The sequence below is a fragment of the Haliaeetus leucocephalus genome, unplaced genomic scaffold (genome assembly GCF_000737465.1).
Source record: "Haliaeetus leucocephalus isolate CR32 unplaced genomic scaffold, Haliaeetus_leucocephalus-4.0 Scaffold273, whole genome shotgun sequence".
Lineage (NCBI taxonomy): Eukaryota > Metazoa > Chordata > Aves > Accipitriformes > Accipitridae > Haliaeetus > Haliaeetus leucocephalus.
The window spans coordinates 4,120,763-4,136,112 of record NW_010972709.1 but is presented as its reverse complement, the minus strand read 5'-3'; the positions used below and the strand labels follow the sequence as shown (position 1 = coordinate 4,136,112).

The 15,350-nt window shown below is 40.7% G+C and overlaps 1 protein-coding gene across 1 annotated transcript in view; it reads left to right on the top strand.

Moving 5' to 3' along the window:
* The first annotated feature begins 14,364 nt into the window (after positions 1 to 14,364).
* The window catches only part of LSM14B (LSM14B, SCD6 homolog B (S. cerevisiae)), a 13,649-nt gene continuing 12,663 nt past the window's right edge, over positions 14,365 to 15,350 (top strand). Inside the window, exons 1-2 of the mRNA XM_010569770.1 lie at positions 14,365 to 14,395; positions 14,902 to 15,069. Coding sequence (XP_010568072.1) covers positions 14,365 to 14,395; positions 14,902 to 15,069 — 199 coding nt within the window. The remainder of the gene's footprint in view (positions 14,396 to 14,901; positions 15,070 to 15,350) is intronic.

The window sequence follows — 15,350 nt, the reverse complement described above, 5'->3', positions numbered from 1 at the left end:
GCTGCAGCCCCTCGGTGCGGCGGGTAGCGGCCCTTCGGTGCGGTCGGCGGGGGCGGGCGCCGCCGCCGCCGTGTGCCAGGCGCCGTCTCCGCAGGCTTCCCCTCCGCGGCCTGAGCAGCCTGACTCAGCACGGCGGGGACCGGGGCGAGCCCCGGGAGAGAGAGCGCCCGAGGAGGGAGGGCGGCTGCGATTTCGGCGCTGGGAAGAGGAAGAGGAGAGGGGAGGGGGGAAAAGGAGAAAAAACAAGGAAAAAAAAAAAGAGAGGGAGATCGTAATTTTAAACGGCCCACTCGCAGCTGCGAGGCGGGGGGGGGGGCCCTGCCGCGGCGGGGACGATCCCCGCGTGTGTGTCAGGCTGCGTTACACCCCCGCTGCCGCTTAACCCTTGGGGGGGAGAGCCGTGCGGCTGCGAAACGGGAGCCGGGGCAGCCTGCGCCTGCCGGGGAGGGCTGCCGCCGGGTCCCCGTGGAGCCGGGCTTCGGGTCGGAGCCCCGGCCGTGTCGGGAGGGGTGCGGCGGTGCTCGGCCCGGCGCTGGCTGCGGGTGGACGCGTCTTTGCTGAGCGCCGGCCTTACAGTAGGGAGCTGCACTTCGACCTTGTTGTGCAACCATCGTAAAGGAAGTAAATACAGTTAAAGTAAGAATGCGACCTGCCTTTTAATCAGCGCTCTCTTTTGCCAGGCGCTGTTTCGCCGGAAAACTGAACTGTTGGGGCGATGTTAGCTGAAAGCTGAATCGTAGCCTGCGTTAAGGGGTAGCGAGCTTAAAATAGCACCTCTTATTTCACTATTATAAAATAAGCTTTGCTCTTACGTATTGGGAATGGGTGGAATTAGAGGCTGGAACTGCGTTGCAGTGGGATTGACTCAGCACCTGCTAATGCCCCGGTCGACGATGCCCAGCGTTGACTGGCCTGATGAGAGCTGACTGAAGGCTGCGAAGGTGGAGGCTTGGAAGAATAAGAGCTGTGAGTTATCTACGAGAAAGGGTTGCTTTAAATAGGTCAGAGACAAAGTAATTCTCTGCTTAGGGCTGCCCAAACATGGGTGTCAACGCTTCCTGCGTTACATATTTGTGGTGATCACTTAACTTGTAGTACTGTAACATGAATTAAATTGCTCTCCTCGCTAGTTGGCCTCATGAGCGATGCGAACAGTGCTGAAGTACTGTCCCTTGCCTTACCCTGCCCCCAAATATGCAAATGTGTCTACAAGGGAGAAGGTGTTTGCTGAAAGCTTGCAGGGGAAACATTAATACTGATAGGCATTTGTTGTTAACATACAGGCCTCGAATAATAGGGTGAGTAAATACCTTTAAATCAAAAATCTTAGAAATTCACGGTTTATGGCAAGGGATATTACTGTTCTAGTTTCTCATGTCCTCCTGTTACCTGCAGTAGACTTTGGCTGCTGAGTAAAAATGACAAAGCTGAGCCTTTCCTAAGGCTCTGATCACTTCACCAGGTGGCATCGCTAGAAGGGACTGCCTTGCTCCTCTGAAAAGTTTAACATTAATCTTTTAGTCTTTTCAAATATTTTGTACTCTGCAGCTTTTCTCGGTCATCGTTCGAAACTCAAGGGAAAGAAAGAAAACACCCTGTCCTTCTCTGTGACTTTTAACTTCCATTTTATCAGGTTTTGCCCAAATTACAATGCTGCAAAGTGGCTGCGATTTTACAGACATCATTGGAGGTCATGTTGCCCATTTCTTACAAGGCAGGAACACTGCTTCAAGCAGGGTAGTCCCGACCAGTTTGCTGCTGCCACAGTCGAGCACATCGCTAGTTTTAGCTATGGTGAAATTCTATAAGCAACATACCAAAGAACTATCCAGAATAGAAGTCTGGTCACGTTCCCTAAACAGTGGAAGAGTTCATCTACATCAGCTGCTCAAATGATTTATTAAGGGTAAAAACCTAGACTTAAGCTAAAACAGCCCAAAGGTTCAGAGTGGCTGTGAGTCTTTCTTTCATGGCATCTAACCAGGAATACAGCCCAATGCTGGGCTGTGATGCCCAAGGAGTGATGGAGGAAGAAGGAGTGATATGAGAGATCGATGAAATTATCAAGTGGCAGCAGCAGTCAGCATGAAGGGTCAGAGCAGCCTATATTCTTCTGCTCGCATTCTAGGACAGCTTGAACGTAGTTTACAGTTGCATACAGAACTAGAAATAAAAACCTAGAAATCTTCATGTCCTTGTTCTAACACTCTCCTTACTGTACCATATGGCATATCTACTGTATTAGGTAAACAACAATCTCAAAGCAACTGAGATTCATTACAACTTGTGCATTATAAGTGTGTAGGATTCATTACTGAATAATTTATCTTTTCATACTCTCTACCTCTTGTTTGACATTGGAAGTAACTTTCCAGACTGCATTTTTCAGGACTGGGATTCCAGCTCTGCTGTGCTGTACTGCTCACCTTCTGTTTTAAATTGTATGAAAGAGCAACTTGCATAAGAATTCTAGTAATGGATTACTGATAATTATCAGTGTTGGTGTCGAAATAGTCAGACTGAATATACAGTGAATGCTACATATTTCACCCATCGGCAATTACATCAAAAGATATCAAACACTACAGGCACATATGAATTCTCTAGTGTCAGAGAGTAGAAGCAAGCAGGAGCTATACAGGAAAAGTGGAGGACTGTCAGTCCCTTTAACCTGCTCTTTTTAGTACATTAGTATTTAAAATACTTTTTTTTTTTCTCCTAGAACTAGCCTATGTAGATCATGGCACAGACTGTGCCTCAAGATACAAGTGGTAGTGCAATTCTCTTTGTTTTCTAAAAATGCAGTTAGCCTAGAACATCTGACAGAGCAACATGGATTGTGGAGATAAGGGATGTATCGGAGAAGCCTACAGATGGTTTGCGAGAAGGAGAGTCGCTTTTGGTTGTCTGTACGCAGCTCCTATGAGTCTTAACTGACCAGTCAGAATATTAAAGTCCCATCAATAAGTAGATGAAAAACGGATAGCGATAGTTTTGACTGGTGATTTTTTGCTCTCTTCTCCTGTGCATTTCTCCGCTCCTTCCCCAGCCACTGATCATTTAAAATGCTGAAAGTTGGGTTTTTACCAGTAGTACCTTGATGCCACAAGTTCAGTCAAACAAGATGACAAAATCCACACAAGTTTTGGTTTTATTAAGAAAGCTTCACTGTCCTTGTAGCTGGTATCCCACCCCACCTTTCTGCCTTGTACCCCATTTCCAATTTTTTTTGAGTACAAGAGTTAAGTACAGTGTGCCAGGAGGAGACAAAGGAATGGAGCCCTGGTTGAAGATGATGCAGTCCTATGCAGAAGCTCCCAGGTGGTAACCTTGAAAGTCTATGTGCTGATTCTTCTCCAAACAGGTGTCAGTCTGCACTACCGTGTGCAGCAAAACCACCAAGACTTCATGTGCACCTGGATACAAGTGTTGACAATCTGTAGGAAAAATATTCCGGTTCTAAGTATTTTACTTTGAATTTAGGGGCAAATGCAGTCTTACCACAGATATGCACGTGGAGATAAATAAAACAACTTCAGTGCCTCTTTGCAGTTTATGCACTTCACTGTCTTCTCCTTGAAATCTCAAAATACTGTTAAAGTCTTGGTCTTAAAATCATCCCATGTACTTCAGCTGTCCTTAGGTGAATCCCTGAAGAAGTCTAATGCTCCTAATAGAAAGGGATTAATATTCAAAATTAAGTATGGTATGCTCCAGGAAAATGTCTTAATCCTTGCATTGTAAAATAAAGAGATGAACAGTAGATTTGGAAAGCAGCTGTACAGTCCCTCTTTATTTTACGATAATCATACCTACCTACATTCCCATTTCCACTTAAGGACAGTGTCTATCCTGATATGTACTAGACTGTTTCTGCTAGCTACAAAGCACCAACCCTTTGACTGCATGCAATTCAGTGTTCCGGACAGAACACGTAGCATAATGCTGTAATGGAAGAGGTATGGGAAAACCACCTGCTTATTTAAGTGTTTATATCTGCATAACAGTTACTGGAACTCCAGAAGTGGAGCAGAAAAACAAACTCTTCTTTTCATAAAATATATTTAATTATAGTGAGATATGATTGAATAAATATATTATGCGACAGCATAAGGGATATCTTCTTTTTGAAAACAAGGTATTTAACAATACCTAGTTGTTAATTGGGAAATACGTAGAAAATACCTATTAGACTACTTACGAGCTGGATTTTCAAAAAGAAAAGTTAGCTGAGCACACAACTGCCTTGGCAATCTTCTCTAGTTTTTGAGACAGTTAGAAGACTGTGTCACTAATACATGTTAACATGCAGTTCACATGGGAGTTATTTAAGTACAGCTGTACTGAGGCATACCAAAGTCCATGCAACTCAACATCCTGTGCCCAAAAGATGCCCAAAGGATACACTGTGGGATAAAGGATTATTGTTTAAAGGCTTTCAAGGCTTTACAGTATGAAAGAGTTGTGGAATACTGTTTTTCTTTCCCAACTGCTCTTAATCTAACTCATCATGCTTGTTACTGCCTGCCAAGATAGGAAGTATCAATATCCAGACTCATCTGTCAGGGAAGAGCTAGGGAACTTTACTAAGAAAAAGGAGCACTTGTGTAAGAAGATGGAAGTTTCCAACTACACACCCCTGCAGCTAGCAGGTATTTTTTTTAAGCATATCTTCTGAATGGAGGTTACTAGCAAATGTCCAGAATTATGTCTGTGGAAGAGACAAGAAGGAGGCATGTCAACAAAGATTTGTGTTTTATCTGTTCTGAAAAATTTCTTGTGCAAGTCTACATGATTCATGGGAAAAAAAAATATTATTAAAAGATTAGTGGTCCTTCTGGTCACTACAACTAGCTTCAATAATTTCACGTATTTTGAATTTAGCAAATTATTAGAACTGACTGGGCAAAATGAAAATGCTTTCCTCTCTGAGCAAATTAAAGTAACTTTTGAAAAATTGAATCACTATTTTCAAGTGATACTCCGACAGAATATGTTGAGAAAATGTGCCTACTGATGGATCTCATTACTGGAAATCCAATTTGCACATTTTACAGTCAGGATTTGTTAAAATATGTTTGAAATATTTCTTTTTAGTGAGAGGTGACTTTGGCAGTTTCTGCTTCAATTCTTCTGGGATTCTTTGTGAGCAAGGTATTACCCTGCCAGGGATGTTTTATCAACAGTATACCCTCAGACAACCTAAACAATATACTAATACAACAGATATTCCAGTTCTGGACTCTTCTGCGCCCTCTTGATTCAGAGCTGTTCTAGTTCTTCCCTGCGCTTTCCAGCATCATTCAATATCTAACATTCTCTCCACCAGTCCTCACTGTTTACTTTTTGAGCAGTGTAGATCACTGGTGCTCTTCTTCCTTTACCCCTCTTTTAGATTCCAATTCTCCACCTCCCAGCAATTTAAAAAACAATGGTCAAATCAGTCTGTTGCCTCCAGACACAAGCTTGGTAGCTTGCTATGGTCAAAAGGTAGCTTCTGTTCTGCTTACAGCTCTGTTCAGCTTCATACATGACATACAGCAACTATACACTTAAGAGGTATAGTTAGGATGACTTAACTTGAGATGTAAAGGCCACAGAAAATTTCCTTGTCTATGTCAATATACTAACTGTTCTTTTGTCTCTGATTATGCTCTATGAGCTGCTGTGCACTGCTTCCTCATCTCTCTAATACTCTTCTGTATATCAGTTGAAGCGAAGAGCCAGAGGTGATGGGAACCTAGATGGTGTGATGCTATTACACTCTCCATTCTGTGCATCAAGAGCAGAGCAGCATGCACTCTTAAAACTGGAACTCCTTAAAGAACTGAAGACTGCTTGATTTTTTTCCAGCCAACACCATGATACGGCATTCTTAGATCATCGCCTTTTTGCCTCATCAAAAAGACTTTCTACTGGGCACTTAGCAATTGATCACTTATGGCAATCAGTGTTATCCTCTTTCTTTATATGCTTCCCTCCACTCACTCACCTTCAAAAATACATAAATAAAAATAAATTAAAGAACTGAAGATAAATCTTCATCTTGTTTGTTCTTGGTCAGTGCTAAGAACAGGTACAGTTAGTGCCACGTCAGTCATGAAAGAGCAGTTGCTGTAGATGAAAACATTTGTCCTATGGAATTTGATAGGCATTTGTTTTATCACAATGCCTAGAGACCGTAAGTTATAGGAACAGAGCCGGGCACATTCTTTGTCCCTATGCCCCTATCTAAATCATTCAATAGCCCCAGGGCACCCCTCTTTTAAAATAGAGGAGCTATTTAAAAAGAGGATTGTGTGTGTGCCTGAATATAGACTTTTTAGCTCAACAAGAAGAAATGTCAAATGAAATTAACAGGCCGAAAAGTTGGTAAAACTTTCAGCGTACGTACAATACGTAAGTCAAAATCCAGATTCTTGTAGATTTGAACTAGAATAATAATCATCTGTGCAAACATTTCTGAAAGTCATTTTCAGATGACAAAAATGGCTAAATCATTTTCCTTAATCCATCTCTAGTTCATAGTCTGCCAAATGCTCTTACCAAGCTTTAAGGGACGATAGGATTCCTCACAGCAACCTGACTAATCTTAGTGACATTACAAAGAAAACAGACACAAAAGACACTGAACTGGAAAGCCAGTGTAGACAGAATAGGTATGAAAACATCATCATTTAAAGAAAAAAATGAAAGAAATCTAGTAAAAGAGGTTTGTTTTGGTTGTAATGAAATGAGATTGTATCTAAACGTTTTGTGGATTTGGAATGCTAAAAGTATGTAAGCAAGATTTTGCCAAGTTTTTTTTCTAATGACTTCTCTGTAATAACTGATTAAAATAAATCATGCTGTAGCTTCTTTATTGAGCTGCCTCAGACTTAATGAAAACACAGCACGAAAGGCTATTATATAAGGTTTTTTTCTGAATTCTCCAGCAGTCTAAAATAGTTAGGGATATGATTCCAGACTATAGGTTATTTTCTTACACTACCTAAAATATATTCTCACTATAAGAGACAGAGTTCAAGGACTTTCCCCTATTCCTTTAATGAGCTTTTGCTCATTTTTGAAACTCCAAACAAATCCAATAACTCAATTAAATATGGGATGTGTTCCCACAGTTGACAGAAGAAACCAGTAAAAGTTTTCAAGCAAGTCAGACAAATATTTTCTCTCTCAAATACAAGATGGGGAAAACTTCCAACCCAAAGGAAATGACACACCCAGATGGAGGGCCAAGTTTTTTATGTTAAGTTGTTCCTTATTGTCAATTTTGTCTGTATGGGGTTACTTGCAATACTCTGCTATTACCACAGAAGTATAACAACATTGCCATCACTATTACTTAGTTTTCTACCTAGGACAGTAAACCCATCCATCTGTGTAAACTAACCATTATGACCAGACAAAATGGCAGGCAACAAATAAAACATCTTGTTTAGGAAAGATGGTTAGTTAGGAAACCAATAGACAATTTGTATGTTCTTGTGTAAAAAAATCAAATTGTTTTTATGAAACTATGAAACTTGTTTCTCCTAATTATTTTCAGCAGACCAAAAGAGGGAGCTAGTTTTGCTCCTCTGTACAGTTTAGTGGGCCAGTAAGTTTACTCATTCATTACTATTCCTTGACATGAAACCATTTAAGTAGAATTGTACGACTTGGCAGCCTGAAGCCATCCCTGCTGCACCCTCATCCCCAGCAAGAACCCATCAAACATAACATCCTCGTGACTTTAAAAGCTATGTAAAGTTGCATACTAGTACATGTGTTGGTATGATCATACAACATGCTAGCTCTTACCCCTGTACTATTGCCAGCATTTCCACTGACTCAGAAAAAAAAGGCTGTGCAGGGCTAAGTTCCCCCCTTCCTAAAGCTTTCCTGTCATGAAAAGAGGTTCACAGGAAACAGAAGCCTTAAACCTTCTCTTGCAGTTTGATGGCTTTTAGGTGTTCTAAATTCAAACTTTTTCATTCAGAAGGATCATCTCCTACAGGAGCCACACCATCCTCTTTTATACCTGGGTGGAGCAGTGAGCCACCTGCATCACACAAAGACTGAATCACTAATTCTTGCCCTGTAAAGACCAGGGTGCATTATTATCCTATTACAGCTCAGATAGTTATTTGAAAAGTTATTCAGTACTATGTCACTGTGGGCTTCCAGTTCATTCTCTTGCAGATGCAAATATCACATTTCTCTCAGTTTAGAATAAAAGAAGATATGTTTCTTTCTAACTCACAACCTCACCCTCAATGCTACTTGGGGTTCTTTCTGCTTCACCAACAACAATTAAGATTTTTCAGACCAGTTTGTGTTCTGAATTATAATTGCACAAACCTTTTGCCTTCAAAACGTCTTACTAACAACTGTAAGATAGCCAAGATAGCCTTTAGAAGTTTGTCATAGGTAATGTCATGGGCAGAGTAAATGCTGAGGATGCTGCTGAGTAAAATGCAGAGTCCAAGATGAAGCTGTAAGGCTCTCTGGAAAAAGTTAAGCGTGTTAATATAAATTGAGAAAATTGAAATGCCCAATCTCAAATGTTATTAGGGTTACTTTACAGAACAAAAATGTGCTTTAAAAGTGCACTAACTAATAAAACCCTTGTCATACATCAAGTGATAGAGAAATGAGGCATGAAGTACAAATAACACGAAGGCTTTGAACAGTGAATGTCAGAATTTTCAGGTGTATGTGGAAAGTGTGTACACAAATACCACAACAGTAAGGAGAAGTGCAAATTAGAACTGACCAGCCAGAGAAACACTGCTGTCTTATGTGAAAATTAATTTACAGTTTAGCTTCTAAAATGTGAAGGCGATTAAATGCCAGTTTATTGTCATACAAAAATAAATTACTATCCTATTGCTATGAATTACCTTACCATTCTTGGTATCTTTAACCTAAACCTGAATTAAAACCTTTAAACTTTAAACTCCAAAGCCTGTTTAGTCTTATTTTAAAAAGTAAAATAACAAACATAAATGAAGAAGAACACCCTAGCGGATAAAACAATGACTAAAAATTGACATCCTCAGAGACATTTCTGAAACATGCCTTTTAAAACAAGCCCAAGAACAATTCAAGCTATGAAAACTTCAGCAGATGTTATGCAGGGAAAGAACAGCATACTGCCGAGTCTAGGTAAAATGATATGTTACCTAGCTGAACAGAAAGAAGCAGAATCTACTAGTCATTTGTAAAGCAGGTAGGGAGAGAGAGATTCATTTCTTTGGCTCAAGAACAGAGTCCACTATAGAGAATTAATGCAAATGAGGTCTCTGATCTAAAATATCTAATAAAGGAGCTCTTCCCTTTATATTCTCAGCCCAATTATGTATGTTGTCCTATGATTTGATTTGCACTAGCAAGAACTGGGCAGCAGGGTCTTGGTTCAACGCCATTCAAGCCTCAGTGACAATGAAATAGCGCTCAGTACTGATAGCCTGAATGTGTTCAATAATTTGTAGACAGAGAAAGAAGTACAGAGAGAGAAGGAGGAGCTCTTAAAGAAACACTGCTATCAAGCCTTCTGGAATTTTAGCCAAACCCAATTAGTAAAGATAGATTTCTGTACAGGGAATGATGAAATTTGCTAGTCTGCAACATCCAGGAGTCTGAAGTATGCAGTGAATGCAACTTGTATTCTCCAAAACATATGATTTTGTTCTGAAAAGACTGTCCACAGAGTGATGTATCAGGCTGTACTCCCATCTGCTCCTTAGTCTCTCCACTGAGACTGCTGTCAAGTGTACCAAGTAGGTCAGTTGTGATAGTCTAGTTGTAACTTGGACTCTTTTCAGCCTAGAAGTGGATTTAGATCATTGGTTATCACTGCAGCTCTTGAGCCTCTTGGAAGGTTGGGCATGAAGCTGAATACACAGATTCTTATTCTCCCATTTAATGCATAAACCTTATGCATTAAAGCCCTACAAAATCTTTATTTGCAGACTAATCCTCTGCAGCATTTCATCCCTCAAAGCCAAGTTTTTGCCTCCTTTCTCCATTTATTATCTCCTATTCGCCTTTCAGCATGCTCTTCACTCTACCTTTTTGATGATTTGATGCCTGAAAAAACTTTATGAAATCTGACTTTCATCCCATCCCCTTGCATCAGTGCATCTGTGAGAAGGATTCACAGAGGCTTGCAGTTCACTTCAGCGCAACATTACCCAAGAAAAAGAAGCCTATGCAGAAAAAACAAACAAACAAACAAACAAACAAACAAAACAGTCAGAGATTTTTACTAATGGAACTTTGTATTTTAGGCTATGTTCAGTGCTCCCCACTGTCCTAGATAGACAACTATCTCTATGCCCTAATTATTTCTAAACTTAGGTCTGAATCCTCTGACTCATTTGAATGGGAGATCAATGTCTAAACACATCTTTTAGAATCTAGGACTGGCTTGTAAGACTTCATCCTTCAATTTTTGTGACCAAACTGCAAATTTCAGCTTCATCAACCTTTTTTGTATCACATACATTATCCATTTACCTGTCTTCATGAAAGAATATCTTAAAATTACCTCCAGCTTCCACATCCATGAATAAATCACCACCTAGTTAGCCAGGATAACTTCATCTTGCCATTTGTGATTCAGAAAGCCTCAGTATAAAAGGTATTTGCGCTTCTCTAACTGCTCCATCCCCCCGTGCTTCAACAATGAAATTAGTTGCAACAGCAGACAGAATTTTGGGTTGTGTTCTTGGTCTTATGTCTAGTACTGTGTGGTTTTTTAGTCTCATTTTCACAGCTTGTAAAGTAGATACTGTAGCGTAGTGATGTGAGTGTGAAAAAGGTGTGGAATAGCAGTTTGTGTTCATTCTAATAAAAGATGTTATGCACATCCAAGATATTTCAGTTACAAAAATTAAGTAAATGTATGTTCCCTCCTTACTCTGTTCCATCAGAAGTGTCCCAATGACTTCTAACCTCTTTAGGTTCAGGTAATCAAACACAACTTTTATAGGTGGCCCCTGTAGATTTATGAGGTACAAACAGCAAAGACTGGGCAGGTCAGAATGGCACTGTTGGGTTATCCCATAAATTTAAGTGGATAATTGAACCTATCTTAAAAAACTGAATAGTTTAGAAGTCAGACTGGTAATTTGAATGCCCACATGGTAATATGAATCTTCCACATGGAAGTGCTACACAAACAGAAAAATTCTCTAGCATGTTTTTGTAATTTTACCATTGGATTTTCACGGATGCAAAAAGAAATCATCATTTTGCATTATAGCAGAGAACTGTCTTTTCCTATAGAAAATTATTGATGTAGCAGGGAAAAGAGTAAACCGACTGCAGTATGAAAAGTGGTATTGAAAGCATACATGGAACAAGAAACTAAAGATATACTATTTTAATGTGAGTGTATTTATAATAAAGCTGCTTAAAAATTATAGATTAAGAGCCCCTTAAATCTAGTAGGTAATTCAAAATGCTACTTTTTTAATCTCTACTGTATAAAGACTGTGTATCTGTATGAAATAATAAGTTTGTTTTCAGCCAAACTCATGCAAAAATTTCCTCCTCTTATATTTGTATTTCATAGAGTTAGAGCATTGAAATAAACAGCAATGCCCAAATTGTGGTCTGGCTTTGGCACTCACAAACTTTGTGGGTCTGGATGAGAAGTTTAAGCTCTCTGCCATCACATCCTTATTGGTAAAATATGTTTTGTCTTGACTGTGCAACGCACTTGGACTGCTGAGAAATGCAATGCGATAATGCAGATTTATGCCAGTTCCACCAAGTACACAGTTGAGGTACTAATTAGGAGAGCCAATCCCACACAAGCCTAAAACTATGACATTTTATAAAATATTTCACTTACATCCAGGAGTTAAACTGACTTTAAATTTGATATGTGGGGGTGGAATGAAAGATGTCAAAATTGAAATGTCTGAGGCACAGACTCAAAATTGAGGAAAAGAGAAAGAGAGAAAGGGGAGAGAGGACAGAACAGCATTACATGTATTACAATCTCTGTATTTATTTCTTGAATAAAAAAGAAAACAACACCTATTGTTTTGATGGAATTTTTTTTCAGAAGAGGTACCCCTTTTCCTGAGATGCAAGACAAACTAATGTAATGAAGCACTATTTCCTACATACATCATTGTATCTCTTTTTTTTTAAACTGTGGGAAATGGAGAAACCAATTATATGAAGCACACATTTTCTAAATAAAAGTTACCAAGTTTTCAATTTTTTCCCACTTATTCATGTTTCTATTTTTTCTTTTAATTTCCTTATTCCATTCTCCTTCCCTCGCTCTTCCCTTTATTCTAGTTTCCTTCGGTTGACTTTACATGTTTTTTTCTTTATTCTACTTTCTCTGCTTTTCTCTGCTTTTCTTTATTTAGAATAAAAACACTTACATAGATGGATCATTTTTTTTCCTTCTCATCTTTCCTGATCTTTTCAGTTTCTCCATCTTTTTCTAGTCCCTCCTTCGTTCCTGGGCTCTTTTCTACTACCCGTTCCCCGCACCACTACAGAATCATGTTCTGTACTTGGTGATCTTACCCTCCTCCCCTGCAGCTACCACTTTGTTCTTTGAAACTACCGGTGTGTTTCTAACTTTTCTTCCTCTAGGGCTCACATGTTTCTCCCTTCCTTTGTAGCATTTGCTTTGTTTGCCACACCCAAATTCAAATCTCTGCTCCACTTTCACCTCCTCCGTTTTCCACGCTAGTCTCTTTTCTCTCCTCCTCTTTGCCACCAACTGCAAACATATCCCACTGTCCCCAGGTGCAAGAGGTGATGCTTCAGCAGCCAGTGCCTGGCTCACTTCTTACAGCAGTTGGAGCTTGTTACAGATGTCTTTCCAAACAGCTGCCATCTGTCATTAGCTCTGCCAGATGTCAGTTCATGGACATGGCCATGAGCCACCACGTAAGTGCTCTCTCACCATCGTACACCCCACAAATTTTCATCGTTGCTGTAAGTCACAGGTTTCTCTTTTAACTGCTATGAAATGTCATTAAATATATCGGTGGTGACCATCCCAAATGCCACTAGTTGCATTCCAATTGCCATGGGAATCTCCTTAGTTCTGGGAGCATAGGTTTTCCTGTAAATGAACTAGCTACATACTTACATTATCTGACTGTACCCTACCTCCAGTCTCCAGAGACCACAGTTGCCAGCGGTCCAAAATGCTGTTCTGTGAAAGCTGCGTCTGCTGCTGTCACAAGGTGCAACTCTGCTAGGTTTTTTCCTAGTACCACAATGAACTGCAATTGGCTTCTTCATATGAAGCCAAATATTCCCTCTTCATATGAGGGATGCCCAGGATCGCACACTTGTCATGAATTTACACAGTGAAAGATGCTCTTTTGTTCCCCCTTTCAACACTTAATGGATGAAGAACTGTATTTTTTAGCAGAATAAATAACACTAACAGGGCATTTAAAATGTCAGGTGTCATATTTCTTCTTGCTGATCACTTGTTATCTCTGACTGCTGTCAAACAAAAGATACTGAGGAAATTCATTACAATAAAGAGTATCTTCCAGGGGCAGGTCGATTTACGGCCATGACGATTATAACTAAAACTCTGTTTTTGCATATCTCTCCTTACCAGTGTATAGTTCATGCCACTTTGGTGTATTCTTCTTTTTCCACATCACTTTAATTAGTCTTCCTGCAGGATCCACATTGCTGTATTGGTACATGTGATTGTCCCTTTCTCTTTCCTGTTTTTTAAAAGAAGTGAGAGGATAAAACAATCATAATACTTTTGCTGAATACAGAACAAAATACTGGAACTAAAGGTGCTTATGAATCAGTGGCATTTTGGTGTGCACAGAGAAAAAACAAGTTGAACTGAAAAACCTGGAGGCCCATTTACCATTTCTAAAAAATATTTTAAGAGTGGAAATAAGGAACATCAAATTAAATATATTGTGGAGCTGAAGAATACAAACCAAAAGAGGGAGTACTGCTTCTCTACCTTTGGTTGCATTGCCTATACTGACATCATTTTTCCCATTCAAAATAATTATTTGTGACTGCCCCAAACTGAGCATTTTATTATTTCTTGCCCTATTTTTCTCCATTTGAATTTTTCCACATGCTTAAACTAGACACTCCTCATACAGGGGAGCTAGATGAGTTTTTTCATCAGGGAAGTCTCTAACCAGTAATTTGCCTGCTAAAGGGCAGTGTTTACTGCAGTAAAAATGGAATCTTTTCTTGCTCTGCATAGGTTATGCTTAAGGCTGAGCTAAAAATCTAAGATTGACTTTAAGGGCTGACTTTCTTATTCAAAAATAGTTTGCCCAATTAATATATATGAAATCACTGACTTTATTTTTTTTTTTTAGCAGCTCTCTCCATGCTAGAACGATGAAAATTGAACAAGTGAAGGACTGCGCATGTGTGTCCCTAAGAGAGAGAAGGAAAGCATCTTCCCTGTTCAGACTGGGAGATCTGCTCTCCAGGCTGTATAAACAGCATGAAGAGTAGCACCATAAAATACTTAAGGTCACAGGGCGGACAGCTTGAGGCATTTGGAAAACAGCTCTCTGAGCCATGGTGCACAAGGAAGCACGTCGTCGTGACATGAGGATAAACCTGTGGACTGCATACTACTGTGTCGCTGTTGTATCACTGATGGAAGACATGTAACCAAGGCATGGGCTCATGCAGCTCCAGCAAACCTCTTTACCCTTAGACAACGGCTCCCGCTGTATTGTCTCCAGCTGCTGGTTTTGAATCTTATTCATTTGCGTCACACAAATTAGTGAGATTTGTGCACTCTGACCTGCTGCCCCAAACGTAACTGCCTTGCCTGATCCCCATCCACCCTCATGTTGGTTAGCGACTTCACCTCCTGTGACTATGTCTGCCAGATGCTACCGGTTGTCTCTCATTGACCCGCAGATGGCTGGGGAGCCAGAGAAATCCCAGGAGACACTGCACTGAAAGATTCATTCTCCAGCTGCGGCCTAGTATTGTGGTCTCTCTGCCACGATGTGACTTGCCGCCATCAGAGCACCGGGTACGTCCCGTCTCGCCTGCTGAACAAAGGCACGGTGTATGCCTCACAGGGCAAGCCCCCGCCACGCACCAAGGGCTCTTCCAGCCCAAAACCAGGCTCTTCAACCACCACGGCACCGGAGGGAGGAAAAGGGGCTCAGGGAAGGAGGCAGCCACTCCTGTTCTCCTTAGAGCACTGCTGTGCCTTGAGGCAGCAGGCATCGGCGGGAAGCCTTGGAGCAGCCTCTCTGCTGCAGAACCCCAAGGGGGGCCTGGTGGGGAGCGGGCTGAGGTGAGGCGGCCCTCAGGGCGGGAAAAGCTCCCCTCAGAGCCCGGCTCGGCGGGGAGTGCGG